The 16,374-nt window shown below is 36.8% G+C and overlaps 1 protein-coding gene across 1 annotated transcript in view; it reads left to right on the top strand.

Moving 5' to 3' along the window:
- The window catches only part of LOC120425952 (acetylcholine receptor subunit alpha-like 1), a 213,554-nt gene that overhangs the window by 155,040 nt on the left and 42,140 nt on the right, over window positions 1-16,374 (top strand). The window contains exon 3 of the mRNA XM_039590592.1: window positions 8,509-8,715. Within this exon, the coding sequence (XP_039446526.1) occupies window positions 8,527-8,715 (189 nt within the window). The 5' untranslated portion in view covers window positions 8,509-8,526. The remainder of the gene's footprint in view (window positions 1-8,508; window positions 8,716-16,374) is intronic.

The following is a 16,374-nucleotide window of genomic DNA, read 5'->3' on the forward strand; positions in this document are numbered from 1 at the left end:
ATTACCTATTGCCTATTTAGTTTTTTCATGTTTCTACAGCCACTTTTTTAATTTTTTGCTTGTTTTTTTCACATTTTCTACAATATAACGATACCATTCATTCCTTTGTGGAACACCAATCAGTGAGGTACTCCTGGATATTAACTTCTGAAAGTGCTTAAAAAGTGCAAAAATGCCTCACGGCAAGAAAAAGAGGCGGTCCTCACCAGCAGGATCGGCAGATTTGAAGAAGCTAAAGAATGCCGAAGCGCTACCTGCAAAGCCAGGCAGTTTGAGCAAGGACGCTCAAAAATTGTCTGGAAACCAGTTCGCTACCCTCCCTGTGGACGTGAGCGAGAAGGAAGAATTTGAACGACGGGAAAAGTTGCCACCCATTTTTGTGAAAACATCGTCAACGGATTCGGTGCGAAAGTGGCTGACCGGATTTATCAAATCTGGTGCTTTACGAGCTTCCATTCGCTTGTGTGCTGATGGACTCAAAATTCTGCTACCTACCAGAAAGGATTACAACTACGTTCGGGATTTCCTGAACAACACAAAGATTGAATACTACAGCCATGACGATCCAGGTAAACGCCCCATGAAACAGGTCCTCCGAGGCCTGTACGACATGGATGTGAATGTGCTGAAAGAAGAGCTCAAAACTCTGAAGTTGAACGTGATCGAAGTCTTCAAGATGACGAGACATAACAAGGACATCAAGTATCGTGATCAACTGTACCTGGTTCATCTCGAGAAAGGATCGACAACGCCGTCTGAGCTGAAAGCAGTTCGGGCAATTTTCAACATCATCGTGACTTGGGAACGTTATCGTCCAGTGCACCGTGACGTGACACAATGTTCGAACTGCTTGCAGTTTGGAAATGGTGGAAGGAACTGTTTCATCAAGAGTCGTTGTGCAACCTGCGGAGGTGAGCACAAAACTCAAGTTTGCAACACAATCAACGAGAACATCGAAGCGAAATGTTTCAATTGCGGCGGCGACCATTCTACCAAGAATCGAAGCTGCCCAAAACGTGCTGAGTTTGTAAAAATTCGGCAGCAAGCGACGACGAGGCACCAACCAAATCGTCGCAAAACACCACCAACTTTCAAGGACGTAGATTTTCCTGCTCTGGCGTCACCTGGAGCGGGATCTGTTCGAGTGGTTCCAAATCTGCAGCCATTGCCGTTGAATCAGCAGCAAAGATTTGCAGAGAATACAACACCTCCAGGCTTCAGTCAGCAACCGAGGGAAAACCAACCAGCATCAACGGATGAAGGCAGTAGTGACCTGTTTTCACCACAAGAACTTTTGAACATTTTCGTCGAGATGACAACAACATTGCGTGGTTGCAAAACTCGTGCAGAACAAGTGAGAATGCTTGGAGGATTTATCTTAAAATACAGTTCGTAGTTTACTCGTTCTAATGATTTTGAATAATTCAAAGAATTTTTATTTTAGTTTTAAGTTAGGATTAGTTGTTTAAGTTATTTTTTTCTTTTTTTTACCCAAATGTATTCGGTTCAATGCAGAAATGTAAAACAATTTGAAGTAAATAAATGAATGTGAACAGTTAATAAGAAAACGAAAAATATAACAAAGATGAAGAGCATTTAGCCATACCACTTAGAATGTAAATGAAATGTAATTATTATAAGAAAGTTCAATAAAGACATATTTAATTTCCAAAAAAAATAACGATACCATTAAAAAAAAATGCTTAGAGGCATAATCTGAAAATGCTAGTAAGAAACACAGCCAAAGATGATCCCAGAAAAATGACATTTTTAAATACATTGGAAAAGTCACATAAAACAAGTCACACAAATTTTAAAGCTTCTTCTTGTCAATGCTTTTAAAAGATCAAAAAATGGTTGAAAATTTATTTTTTTTAATGCGAATTTTTAGATCGAAGCCCGTCTAATGGCGGGGTTGGGTTGTAGAGGGTTAAGAGAAAATCACATAGGGGCAATTTCCAATTGTTTAGCAGGTTAAAGATTCGGGCGTATTTCTATTTAATTGGCATATTTTCACTATACAAACAACTATTTTGTTATATTTTCAAAATTTTGCTCATTTTATATTAACCCTACCAGGTTGGACATGAAAAAAAATCAGTTAGGCCGTTGCAAATATTTTTTCGAAGTTTATGTTCCACGACTCTGCTGCAACCTTCCATCGGATGAGGAAGTAAAATGTCGGTCCCGGCCTTGGTTGTTGTTAAGCCGTTAAGTCATTCCAGGTGTAGGAGTAGTCTCCATGCCATAAGTACAAACAACACACCAAACCAAGCCTACTCCGGTGGAATCGCTGGCGACGGTTGGACTCGCAATCCAAAGGTCGTCAGTTCAAACACTGGGGTGGAGGTTTGGGTGCTCTCCTCATTCAAGCCTTCGGACTCCTAGGTTCGTGCAGAAACTTGCAATAGAGACCACAAAAAACCCGGGGGTCGTTAATGTGGATGGTTTGATTTTTTTTGTTCCACGACTCTGGCCAAAATCGAAAGGGGGGGGGGGGATGTCAAAAAAAATAAAAAAATGACAACTATGGCTTGTCATTTTAGTAAAAAAAATCATTTTAGTAAAAAAAAAGAGTTTTAATAATAATTTTACACCTTCCCAGTTGTGTTGCAATCATTGGTGTACAAAACAATACTGCATTACTGTGCAACGGAATTTCACAAAAATTCTAAATATTTTTAGTCGATTCCAGACATGCTGAATATGATTTAATACGCATGAAAAAAACATTGCTATTTCAATTAAAATTTGAATTTTTTGAAAAAAAAAATGTTTTGGGGGACCATAAACTTAAAAAAATATTTGCATCGCCTTAATGATGGAAACATAATTCTTACAAACAAAAATTACTTTATAGCCTAGTTTTGAAACTCCAAACTCCAAACCTTCCTTGGGCTTATACGAACCCAACGCAACAAAGAGCACCTCGATCCGAGGCTCCGTATTGATCTGATTCGCGTTCGAACAAAACCATCGACATTTTTTATACATATATATACGAATGTCAAATTAGTTTATTTTTCTTGTTAGTTTTACAATATTTTTGCCTTCCTCATTAAGGTAAGGCTATAGTCTTGCTCTAAAAATGAACTTTTTATTTAAAGCTCGAAAACCCACCTCGATGTATACATATCGACTCAGAATCGAAAACTGAACAAATGTCTGTGTGTATGTGTGTGCGTATTCCTCTTAATGCTCAAAATTCCTGCCAAGTTTTCTCGGCACTGGCTGTTCCGATTTGAGTCAAACAAGTCGCATTCAATCCGGTTTGGTTCCCCATACTGCGCTATTGAATTGTTTGATGATCCGATAAGTAGTTCATAAGTTACGTATAAAAAAGTGACAGAGTTGTTGTGGTCGAGTTATGACCACATAACTGATATTTATGAACTTTTTGAAGCCGGATCACATTTAAATGTATTCAAACGATGTCCGGAATCATTGGTTAGGTTATAAAAAGACCTTTTCAATTAGTCTGAAAGATTGACAATCCGGCAACACTGCTTTGAGTTATGACCGCTTAAGTTATATTTTGTACATTTTTGTAGTCGGATCTCACATAAATGTATGTAAAAAAAAATTCTGATCGATTATCCGACCCATCGTTGGTTAGGTAATCGAAAGACCTTTTCAATGAGTCCAAAATATTGAAAATCTGGCAACCCTGTCTCGAGTTTTGACCACTAAAGTGATATTTATGTACTTTGTTATTCCGGATCTTAGAAAAATTGATGAAATTTGGGTCTAAACCCATCTTATTACTCATTGTTGGTAAAGAGTGAGGAAGACTTAAACCACATAGGTGGATTATGTTAGTTTTTCTACTTAAATTTTCTGATTAATTTCATCATTTTGTTAAAAAAAAAGGCTCCATTTCTCCTCTAGGTGGATTGAGTTAGGGGTTTCCCTTTTTTCAAATGAAAACTTACACCTTTTTGAGTATCTAAACTTTTACAACACTAGAAATACGCTCATGAAAAGAGAAAGCGATGAAAGGCAAAGTATTTCGACTGCTTAAAATCCCTGAATTACTACAATGAAATAATGAATTCTCAGCTTCCCCTAAACCAGTACCGGTGCGGGGGGGATGGAAAACAAACGCGAGCAAATTTTCTTTTATTTGTCCCCGCTAAATATTTGATGCTGTTCCTCGCCTTCAATACCAATTGCGACCTAGATTGCACATGCAAATTTCCACCGCGCGTTTTTTCTTCCCCCGCCGATTCCAATTTGGGGAGGGTTTTCCGTCCTGGGAATTGAAGTGGGAGAGGGGCTGTTTGGTTCGAGAACACCCAATTTAGTATGCATCAAAATTGCCAGCGGGAAAATAAATGAAAGTATTAAACTCTATGAGCGAGAGCGAGTCCTTTGGGAAAAACTTTTCCCGAAAACTCGTTCATTGTTGGAATTGACTTTACGAGCAACGTGTTAAGACGGTGGCGAAGGACATTGCAGTGCAGGGCTGGTGAATTGGACTCTTGTCAGGACTTACTCTGTCTCTCTGCCTTTTTCCCGGTGGGGATGCACTCTTTGTTTGCTGCTGCGCCAGCCCCGGAAGGATGCGGGAATTGTGGGAACATCTTCCGTATAATTCCGGGGAAAATGGGAATGACTGCTACAAGCTTTTTCCGGGGACGTTTAATCGAACGGCGGAAGAAAATCTTGTAATTTATGCGCTCGTTTGCATAATTACACAAGGAACGATTAACACATTTCGTGCTTTTTGCGGGGTTTCTCCGGGAAGCTGGATCTTAGTTTTTGTGGGGAGGATTGGCAGGGGGAGGGACTGAACAAGTCTTCACCAATTACCACCATTCGTCAAGTGCTGTGTAGAAAAAGTGTGTGGGTTGTTGGAAATATGATATTAAAAATAAAATACTGTTACTGACTTTGTTTTGAGCAATTCTCTTGAATTTTACAAATCGATTTTTCACTGTATTTTTTTTTGTCCAAATAAACCATTTCTCATCATCAGTTTCTTCATACAAGTTTCCTTACAAATTTAAGAGCTGAAAGGATTTTCTGATCGATTTGGTGTCGATCAGAAAATCCTTTCTCTAATCCGTTTTTCATAGTTTTCAAAATCAAGTTTCTGTAACAAAATGTCATTAAACAAATGGGTAAATTTGTTTAAGAGTGTATATACTTTTTCTGAACACTCCTAATCATAACATACAACTCTGCTAAAGACACCAAATTGATCAGAAAAAATAGATGGGCTGATGGACATTTCTGTGGACAGTCCCACAATTTGTATAGAGAAAGAAACTAGTTTTACAAAATGGCTTATTTAGGCATTAGGAATCAGTAGACAAAAATCAAAATGAGATTTGTTTTTGCGAGAGAAGAGAACTTCTCTATTATGATAGGGGAGAGTGGGGAGACTTGATCCCCTTTTTTGCATCGCACATAACTCTGTCAATTTCTCACAAAACTATGAACCTTTTGCATAAATTGCAAGCTTAAAAAATCAACTATGTTTGGCTGAAAAGGGTATTTAATTAGCTGAAGCATTTAAAAAATATTTTAAATAGGCATTTTCAAAATGTTACGGGGTAACTCAGGGCCCCGGCGATGGCCTGATATGAGCTACCGAACAACATTGGCAATATGGCGTCGTTTGTTTACAAACATGAGATTGATTGTATACGAACCGAAAAATTTACATTTTAGTAAAAAAAAAATCTATAATTACAGTCGACTCTCTGGTTGTCAATATCCAAGGGACCGTCGAGGAAGAGAATCATCAGTTTACAGAACGATGCAAAATGAAGACTCGATTGAAAATATGTTTTTCTTGGTACCCAGCTATGAGAGAGAGTCATGGCAACGTCCAGCAAACAAAAACAAACTAATGTCAAACACCCTTCAAAGCTTCGTTTTGCAAAGAAAAATGTCTATGCAAGCCATGAGATAGTGACAATATTGACAACCGGACAGGGATGCCAGATACACAGATTTGAGCTCGTGTCAGACATTTTTTGAGGTACACAGACTTTTTAAAAACTTCATTAAATTGTTATTTTGTTAAAATATCAATCGAAACTTATTTCGTTAGTCTTCAAATGCTTAAAAACACAATTTTCGATAGATTTCTACGACTGTAAATTGATTTAATTGAATTTTAGACAAAGACACAGACATACACAGACTTTTTCACAGACATTTTAAAAAATCATGCGGCATCCCTGCAACCGGAAGAGATTTTTAAAGCAAACAGAATCCAAGGGACCGTCGAGGAAGAGATCCTTCAAGCAAGAGAAAATATCGAGGAATAAAGCCGATCGAAGTATGCAGTTTGAAGGGACTGAAGAATTCATCGTTAGATGGAGCAATATTGATATCGAGAAGATCGACAGCCAGAGAGTCGACTGTATTGTGCAATAACATTAAGTTTTAGAAAACAGATATTTTTTTTAACATTCTTGACCAGAATTTGCTTTATTATTATTTTTCAATTTTAACCTCTTTTATCGCATTTCTGATCAAGATTGCACAGCACACCATCGTGCTTTTAGTGTATCTTTAGTTCCCACATCGGCTGGCTGTAGATTCGTGTTTTAATTTTGAAATTAACCAAAAATTAAAATAGATTGCAAAATTCCCAACTTCAGCCATGTGCCACAATTTCCACATCACCCGTGCGGGAAACCGATAATGGGGTAATTCATGCGTTCCAAACTGTCAATATTCCAAAACGTCATTGCCAATATTTGGTTCGCTGCTTTTGTTCGTGTTTGAAGTTTCGGGCCGAGACTCTGGAGTAACTTGATGTTTCTTATTCACCCACTTTGGATGTTCTATAAATCACAGCAATTTCACATAATACCTGTACGTTTGTGTTCAAAATATAACAAGTTTAGCATGTTAAATATTTAAAAACTTGAAATATTTTTTTGTTAACCAAAATTGAGCATGTTTACAAAAGCTGGTAATTTTTGTTTACAAAACATTTCAAAAATGGTTCAATCTGCAGTAAGTGTACAACTATACTAAAGGAAAGCATGTACGAAAAATCAAACCAATTAATTAAGCTTGAAGCTGATTCAAATGACTGTAAAAATGTAGGGATTAAGTCTCCCTAATTGCACTTTTTAAACAATTGATTGTAAAAATAGTATGACGATAAACTTAACGTCAAATGCGTAAGGTTTTTGTAGTTGATAAGTTTATCAAACAATTCCTATTAAAAAAATGAATATTTTTTTTAGTGTTTTTTATACATATCAAAACAAAGAAAAAAATCTTTTGCAAAACCTTTTCGAAAACTGTGAGAAACTTTTTGCCTTTCTTACTAAAGAAAGGTATAGGATTTGCTTTTGGCTTCGACTCAAGATCAAGCTTCGTAATCCAATCATTTCTCGAGAAATATTCATTCAAAAAATCAATTTCAAAAAAAAAGTTTGAGTAAATTACGCACAACTTTCTAGAAAAAAAGCTTTTTTTACCCACATGCTGATGTTATACAAGCTGTGGATCAAGTGTCCCCGGGATCAAGTCTCCCCACTCTCCCCTAAGTATTTGCTGGCTCCTCAGCTCTGAAAAAAAAACTAAGATATAGAATTTGTTCAAAATAATCAAAATATCAATTTAATAGGAAGGCGACACATTTTTCTTTAGTGTGAAAAAAAAACCTTCAATAGCTTTGTAAATCCGTATCGATAATAACATTACACAAAGTACAAACTCTCAAACATCTAACCAATGGAACTTACCCAAATCGAAAAGCTGTCCAAACTCCGTGAAGACCAACCAAATCCAAAAGTTTCAGTTCAAAGTTTTCCTCTCGTCGGCACCGTCGCTGTAGTTGATGAATAAAATGTTTACTTGTTTCAACTTTTGAATTTTCATTACATCCACAACACACTTTTCAAGAGTCTCACCGATCGCACTGGACCAAACCGAACCAAGTTACAGAATTTGGTGATGCTTTTTTTTAAGGTAAGGGGAAAAGCGAAGGTGGTGATGGTTGCTTTGTAACGAGGCAAAAAGGGAAAAGCCACAAAAGTTTTCCCCTGCTGTTGTTGCGAGGAATGGTATTTTCCGGACAAAAAGAGGAAATGCTGTACGAAGTGCACACACAAGTATAATTCCAAGAGATAACCTCTTGAGCCAAAAACTCCTTCGGCATCCTTTTCACTCCAGCTATTTTCTCGACGAGTGAGAGTTTTTCACTTTCCGTGCATATTTAAGTTCGCACCAAAAGCTTTGTACCCCCGCAGGATAAAAGTTTATCATCCTCGTTTGAAGGGCCCTCCCGGAACCGACAGCCGGGAGAAGTGGCCTTCCTTTACGACCTGGAACCTACCCCTCCTCTTCCTAGAATCTCTGCAACAGAACTTTAGCCCAGCTTGGTGTAATAGTTTGGTACATGACTGCACACTGATTATCTTAATTACCCTCGGGTGGAAGCGCCCTGGAGCGGAACTTTAGAGCTGTTTTAACCATTTTTTGCCTAACTTTTTCTTCCACCTTTTTCTCTCTCTCTCTCTCTCTTCCTTTTAGGGGTGGACCTGGCCTAAGATGGGGAGCGTGCTACTCACGGCTGTGTTCATAGCGTTAAATTTTGCTACCGGCCTGGCCAACCCAGATTCGAAGCGTTTGTATGACGACCTGCTGAGCAACTACAACCGACTGATACGGCCCGTGGGCAACAACTCCGATCGACTAACGGTGAAAATGGGACTGCGACTGTCACAGCTCATCGACGTGGTAAGTAGACATTATTTTATATTTGTTAGGATTTTGTTGGTTTCAAAATATGTCACTTTCACTTGCAAAACTGATAAGCACAACTGATGGAAAACATTGACGAGAGTCTTGAGAAGCAAATAACTATCAAAAATTTCACGTGCGCCTCTATCAAACGTATTACCGTAAATATTATTATGATGCTAACATTATAAAATGTCGACAGATTTGTAACCCTGAAAACGACTCCAGGCCTCCCTTATGACCCGACTCTACTGACTCCGGCTGTTTTGATTTTTATTACTCCGACTCTGACTCCAGCTCTGGGGTACTCAAACAGCCCCATCTTCAACGAGTCTAACTGCGATCATGGCCGTACATCGTCACTCGCGACAGAAACGAACGTCGAAACAAAGAAAAACGCAAAAAGTAACTTTTTTAAAACTTTTTTTTTTCGTAATATCGCGATAACTCGTGATGGTTATAACCAAACAACTTTTTACAACTTGGTTAGAACATTGTAATACTCTAAAAAATTACCCTGCTAAGTTAAAAAAAAAACACGATTTTTTAAAAAGAAAAAAAATGCTCTAAATGAAAAAAAGTACCCAAGGATAATTCTCTACCAACTCACACGGAATCGGGAAAAGTTGCCCCAACCCCTCTTTGATTTGCGTGAAACTTTATCCTAAGGGGTAACTGATCACTAATCCGAGGTCAGTTTTTTGATATCTCGTGACGTAGTACGACCCCTTTCATTTTTGAACATGCGAAAAAGAGGTGTTGTTCAATAATTTGCAGCCTTAAACGGTGATGAGATAGAAATTTGGCGTCAAAGGGATGATGGCGTACTCAAAATTCCGAAAAAACGTATTTTTTACCGAATAAAACACTTAAAATGTTTTAAAAACTCTGCCATTTTCCGTTACTCAACTGTTTAATGAACTTTTTGAGGGAATTTTTTTCTTCCGAAACATTTTTTTTTATTTTAGGATTTCGTATTTTTTCTAACTTTGCAGGGAATTTTTTTAGAGTCTAACAATGTTGTACAAAATTGTAGAGCAAACAATTACATAGGGGTTTGCGTATAACCATCACGAGTTATTTGTTTAATATGACTTTTACCACAGAGGAAAGATTTACATCTGGGCTCGAACTTGTAAGTGGACTCGAACTAAGTAAGTGATGTTGCACTAAAAAATGCGTTGCATACAATCTTGCATCAAAGAAATTAGAGTGTGCAGGATGCGCTTTATGCAGGAGCGGCATTATCGTCACGGCTGAGAATACTTGACTTAACAATATAGAATGGCTCAAAAATTTGGAGAGAAAATGAATTTTTACCTCGGTAAAATATAAAATTCACTTCAGTATCATTCATGTTGACTAGAAATAATGCAAAAATGCATTAACATTAACGAAAACAGAACATTCATTCAAGAAATTCTTTTAAATGGACAACTTAAAATACCGTCCCTTGGATTGGTAAGCAAAAATGCTATCCACTAGGCTATTGCGACTTGGTAAGCCTATACTGGAATTAGGAATATTGTTACAACCAACCCGCAACGCCTTTCGAGGTGTATCCTAGGGTTTCTACCTCTCCTACTAACATTGAGTCCAAAACCTCCCTACAAACATCTATACCACTAAGGTGACGTAGGGGTCCTTGCGCACTTTAGATAGGTGTTTACTAACGATCCTTCCCATCCCTGAGGATAGCTTGGACCCGGCCTGGACCCCCTTATGCCCTGGGTTGTATTACACACTCATCAAAAGATGAAGACATGGTATCTCCTGTGTTGGATTATTGTTCCGGATGAGGGTCTAACACAACCAGACCAAACAGTGGGATAAGCGTTGTGGAGCCTTCCGGTGGTGGGGCGTCCTCCAAATGCTAATGCTAATGCTAACTTAAAATAGTCCCTTTACACATGTTATCTCCGGTTTCGTTTTGTATGCGCGTAAAATTGCAACCCTATGATGAAGGATAGTCTGACATTGGTCTGTTTTGTGAAGTGATTGGATGGTCCAACTTTCTACTACTGGATGCTGCACACCCTAGCTCTTTTCAACGTAGTTTGGTTTGAATTTTTACACACGTTTTCAATGCTGTTTCTTCAATGATGTACATTTGTTCTCTGTGCTTTTACCAAAAGTTATTCTTTCCTTTTAGAAGCATTGAAAAAAAAAAAATCCGAGGTGAATTCTAAACTGATGAGAATGCACTGGCCCATGCCCCTTTTTCAATATTCAGATGAGCAGTTATCTACGGAATGGGTCTTTTTTCTTTAATTTTATTTTTTGTATTTTTTAATTCGCTGAAACTTTTTTGGTGCCTTCCGTATGCCCAAAGAAGCCATTTTGCTCCATTAGTTTGTCCATATAATTTTCCATACAAATTTGGCAGCTGTCCATACAAAAAAGATATGTGAAATTACATAAATCTGTATCTTTTGAAGGAATTTTTGACCAATTTGGTGTCTTCTGCAAAGTTATAGGTATGGATATGGACTACACTGAAAAAAATGATACACGGTAAAAAGAATTTTGGTGATTTTTAATTTCACGTTTTGTCACTAAAACTTGATTTGCAAAAAAAAAAAACACTATTTTAATTTTTTTTGATATGTTTTAAAGGACATCAAATAACAACTTTTCAGAAATTTCCAGGATGGGCAAAAAATCTTTGACCGAGTTATGACTTTTTGAATCAATACATTTTTTTTTTTCAAAAAAATCAAAATATTGGTCGCAAAAATTTTTCAATTTCATGTTTCGATGCAAAATAGAATTTGCAATCAAAAAGTACTATAGTGAAATTTTGATAAAGTGTACCGTTTTCAAGTTAAATCCATTTTTAGGTGACTTTTTTGAAAATAGTCGCAGTTTTTCATTTTTTTAAATTAGTGCACATGTTTGCCCACTTTTGAAAAAAATACTTTTGAAAAGCTGAGAAAATTCTCTATATTTTGCCTTTTCGGACTTAGTTGCATGCAATGGTTTAAAAACAAGAAAATTGATGTTTGCCAAGTCTCACCCAAACAACCCACCATTTTTTAATGTCGATATCTCAGCAACTAGCGATCCGATTTATAATGTTATATTATGAAACATTCATGAAATTTTCCAATATTTTTGAAAAAAATATTATAAAAGTTTTTAAATCAAGACTAACATTCCAAAAAGTCCAAACATTCAATATAACGCTCTTTTGAAATGTTAATCTTGATTTAAAATTTTTGAAAATATTTTTTTCGAAAAGATCGGGAAATTTAGTTTCTGAGATATCGACATTGCAAAATGGTGGATTGTTTGGGTGAGACTTAGAAAACATCAATTTTGTTGTTTTTAAACCTTTGCATAGCAATATCTCTGCAACTCAGGGTCGTTTCAACAAAGTCCGAAAAAGCAAAATATAGAGAATTTTCTCAGCATTTCAAAAATATTTTTTTCAAAGGTGGGCAAACATGGGCACTAATTTAAAAAAAATAACTGCGATTATTTTGAAAAAAAGTTATCAAAATTTCAGTGGAGTACTTTTTGATTGCAAATTCAATTTTACATCGAAAAATAAAATTGAAAAATTTTTGCGACCAATATTTCGATTTTTTGAAAAAAATTGTATTGATTCAAAAAATCATAACTCGGTCAAAGATTTTTTGGCCATCCTGGAAATTTCTGAAAAATTTTCATTTGATCTCCTCTTAAACATATAAAAAATTAAAAAAATTAAAATAGTGTTTTTTGCAAATCAAGTTTAAGTGACAAAAAGTGAAATTAAAAATCACCAAAAAAAAATTTACCGTGTATCATTTTTTTCAGTGTAGTCCATATCCATACCTACAACTTTGCCGAAGACACCAAATTGATCAAAAAATTCCTTCAAAAGATACAGATTTTTGTAATTTCACATATTATTTTTGTATGGACAGCTGCCAAATTTGTATGGAAAATTATATGAACAAACTAATGATGCAAAATGGCTTCTTTGGGCATACCGAAGGCACCAAAAAAGTTTCAGCCGAATTAAAAAATACAGAAAAAATCGAATGACCGAAATCTCAGAGAATTGCTCAGCTTAGTTCTTTTTTCTTCCAGCGCTTTTTTAGGGTTGCCTAGTGCTGCCATTTGTGACGCAATTTTAAGTGAACTGGCATCACTGGCTCACTCAGACAGGCGCTGCTGGTGGTGTTGGTGGCCACCCTGTGTTCTTTATTTACCTTCGCTTCTCGTTCGGTTTTCTTCAGCCTTCGATTGGAATGGGTCGCCAAAATCCAAACGTCAAAAGACTTGACGCGTTTTTTTATGGCGCTTGCTAATTATTTACATGTTTCGTGATTATTTTTCAAAGTGAGTAACTAACTAATGTTCAAAAGAACAAGTTGCCAGTAGTTGGAAGCAATTTCATACCTTATGCGTTATGAAAACGTTAGCGCAAGTAAAAGATATTGATGGCGACTTTCGTTAAGAAGTAAAGCTCTCTTCTTGCATGCAAACGCAAATGTATTTTTTTTTGTTTCTAATATTATATATAGGTACATAATCTCCAAATTTTAAGTCGATTTCTCTGATTATGCCCACATATGCCTGACATATGCCCGAAGACACCATATTTTTAGGATTTTTTCCCGCGAAGTTATTAGCGCCCAAAACTGACCCTTTTTGCGCGGTCAGCTGTAAGGGGCTACCTAACAACGATGTTTATTTCCAATTCGTACACGCACGTGCTCTCTCTCAGGTTCAAACTCTCTCACGCGCTTGCCTGCCTGCCTGCCTGCCTGTTTACCTACAAGCGCGCGCTGTTTCTCTGCTTAAACTTTTGTCGTCGTTTTCGTTTGCTATCCGCTGCGTTGCGTTCCTGGCATGTTTATTATAATTTTCAACTAAAATAGCAGGATTGTTTTGAGATATATTTAGCATATCAATTCTTAAATTATGTAAAAAAACTGCGTTGAAAAAAATAGTTCAAAGAAAAGACAGCTTAGGCTCAATTAAAATATAACAGCAAATGTCATGAGAACAGGGTTTGTTTGTTTTTCCAAGCATTACACGCAGTTTTTCGTATATGCTAAAGAAACATGATAATGATTCAATTATTAAAAAAAATCTTCAGGTAATACAAATGTTGTTCCTTTAGGTAGTTTGCTTTAACAAAAATATACTTTAGTACAAATCAGAACAAATCAAGGCAATTTTACAATTATTGCTGCAAATTTTCATTTATACTCTCCAACATTATTTTTTTTATTCTTTCTGTGTTCCTAGACCACCTGCAACAAATATTGCAACTGTTTATCATTTTGTGTCAGTTTACCTGTAAATTTTTCGATTCAGGAAACATCTCTTTCTGCACAATCGTTAACTACCCTCAGATCTTGCAGTTGCGGCCTTCCTTTAAGATACTCATTTGGATTCAGTTTTAAAAAATCTAAAGAAAATTCCTTCCTTTTTTATCTAAAAAAAACTGCTTGGTATTTCTTGTAACAAAAGCAGATAAATTAAAATATAAAACGTTTGCAATTAGGTTTGGATCAGAACAGATGACGATTCATGGATGAACTAATTCATCAAATTTGTATTCTCTCGCACACGCTCTTATAATATGTTATCTATTGTTGTGTTTTTTTTACGTTTTAGTGATCACATATTACATTAAATTTTATATCTCTAAACAAACCTGGTATTTTAGTTCAAAATTATAATAAACATGTCAAGAACGCAGCGCAGCGGATAGCAAATGAAAACGACGACGACGACAAAAATCCAAGCAGAGAAACAGCGCGCGCTTTTAGGTAAACAGGCAGGCAGGCAGGCAGGCGAGCAAGCTCGTGAGAGAGTTTGAACCTGAGAGAGAGCACGTGCGTGTACGAATTGGAATTAAGAAAATCGCTGTTAGGTAGCCCCTTACAGCTGGCCGCGCAAAAATGGTCAGATTTGGGCGCTAATAACTTCGCGGGAAAAAAATCCTACAAATATGGTGTCTTCGGGAAAGTTGTTCCAAATTTAATGAAGGTTCTACATTTGAGAAATGGTAAGAATCGGATAATTATGGTGCCTTCCACAAATAAAAAAGTAAAACAGTTGCTTTTCTCCATACATTTTGACGATTTTCCCATACAAACTTTAGGCGATTGGAGGGAGGGGTTTCCGTGGTCAGAATGAGCTCAAATTTGGAATTTAGCCTAGTGATGGGTCAATCTTTGATTTCAGGGGGTAGCCCCAAAAAAGTCCGGATTTGGACCACCCTAATATATACTTGTCTTCAAAATTCGATCGTCATTTCAAAGGGCTTGAGTTGGGCCACGATGTTCTTACAGTACAAGCAAATAAAGTAGTAATCCAGTTGTATGTAAAAGGCCTGGGTATAAAATTAACTGCAAATAAATATTACACCCTGAAATATGTAGCCCATTAGTATAGGGGGATGGCGTCGCTATTTTTAGACCACGTTTTCCACTTTTTCTCATCGAAACCGACTACTTTATCGACTTCATTTTGCTGGGCGAGATAGGGCGCCGTCTATTTTTAGACGATGACTCAGCACTTTTACACTCTTGCGCTTAAAAAACCAGGTGGCAGCACGATGTAACGCCACGTCCCTATGGGAAACCTACTTGACCGATATGTCAAGCTCACATATACGTTTATCCTTACCATTTTTCATTGGCCTGATAGTCGAGCGGGCTAAGGCGCCAGTCCTAGCTGTTGATGGTTTGAGTCCCGTCGGTTGTATCTTTTTTTTTGTGTTTACAAAAATTGTACAATGTACATGTAGCGTTTAATATTAAGTGTCTTTTTTGACGAAGGTGATGGGCATGCTTTTGCATGCGATTTTACCATCGGATTTTCTGCTGTGTAGATTTAACCACATTTGGGCTGCCTCATTGTTCGCCTCTCTTCTCAACCCATGGGTAACAATCAGATACTTTGATTTTTTCCTTAATCTTTCCGGAGTTTATGAAAATCCTCCAAAACATGAATCAAAAGTGATTTTTGGCACATTTATTTATGTTTAACTTCATCTAACCATACATTTAAAGTTATTTGGTATAAATAAACGGATGAAACAATACAAAACATGACGTTTTGCTCGAGAAGTTTAAATTTTCGTTAAAGGTCACATTGTCTCCCCCTGTCTCATTGTTCCTGCCAAGTGAGTCAGTTGAATAACTCTGGTTGTAAAGGTCGGATCGTTCTTATACACAGAAAAAATCAATTCTCGTAATCGTGAATTAAGTTCACGAATGTGAGAACCACGAAGGAATTTATTCATGAGTATGGTGCATTTGCACCATGTTCGTGGTTTCCATTTTCATGAACGCTTGTTCACGATTTTGAGAACTCTTTTTTCCGTGCAAGGTGTTCCAAAATCAAAACCGAAGCTTCATTATATATTTTTAATTATTTTTGATGCATTTTGGACAGTTTTGTTGTTGATGATGCAGATTAAAATTTACCTCAGACAAAAAGTTTGAAAAACTTCAAATCAATTTGAACTTCTTGAAACGATTCTAAAATTATCTTTTGCAAACAAACACGATTTTTAACTTCTATTTCCTTAGCGGGACAGTAAATTTGCACTCCCTCCCTTTGAACATGTCTCTTTGTTTCCGTCCTCAGCTTTCCGCCCAAAATCCTTCGATGCCACAGGGAGAAAAAAAGAAACTGATCAACCCT

This window comes from Culex pipiens, chromosome 3, assembly GCF_016801865.2.
Source record: "Culex pipiens pallens isolate TS chromosome 3, TS_CPP_V2, whole genome shotgun sequence".
NCBI lineage: Eukaryota > Metazoa > Arthropoda > Insecta > Diptera > Culicidae > Culex > Culex pipiens.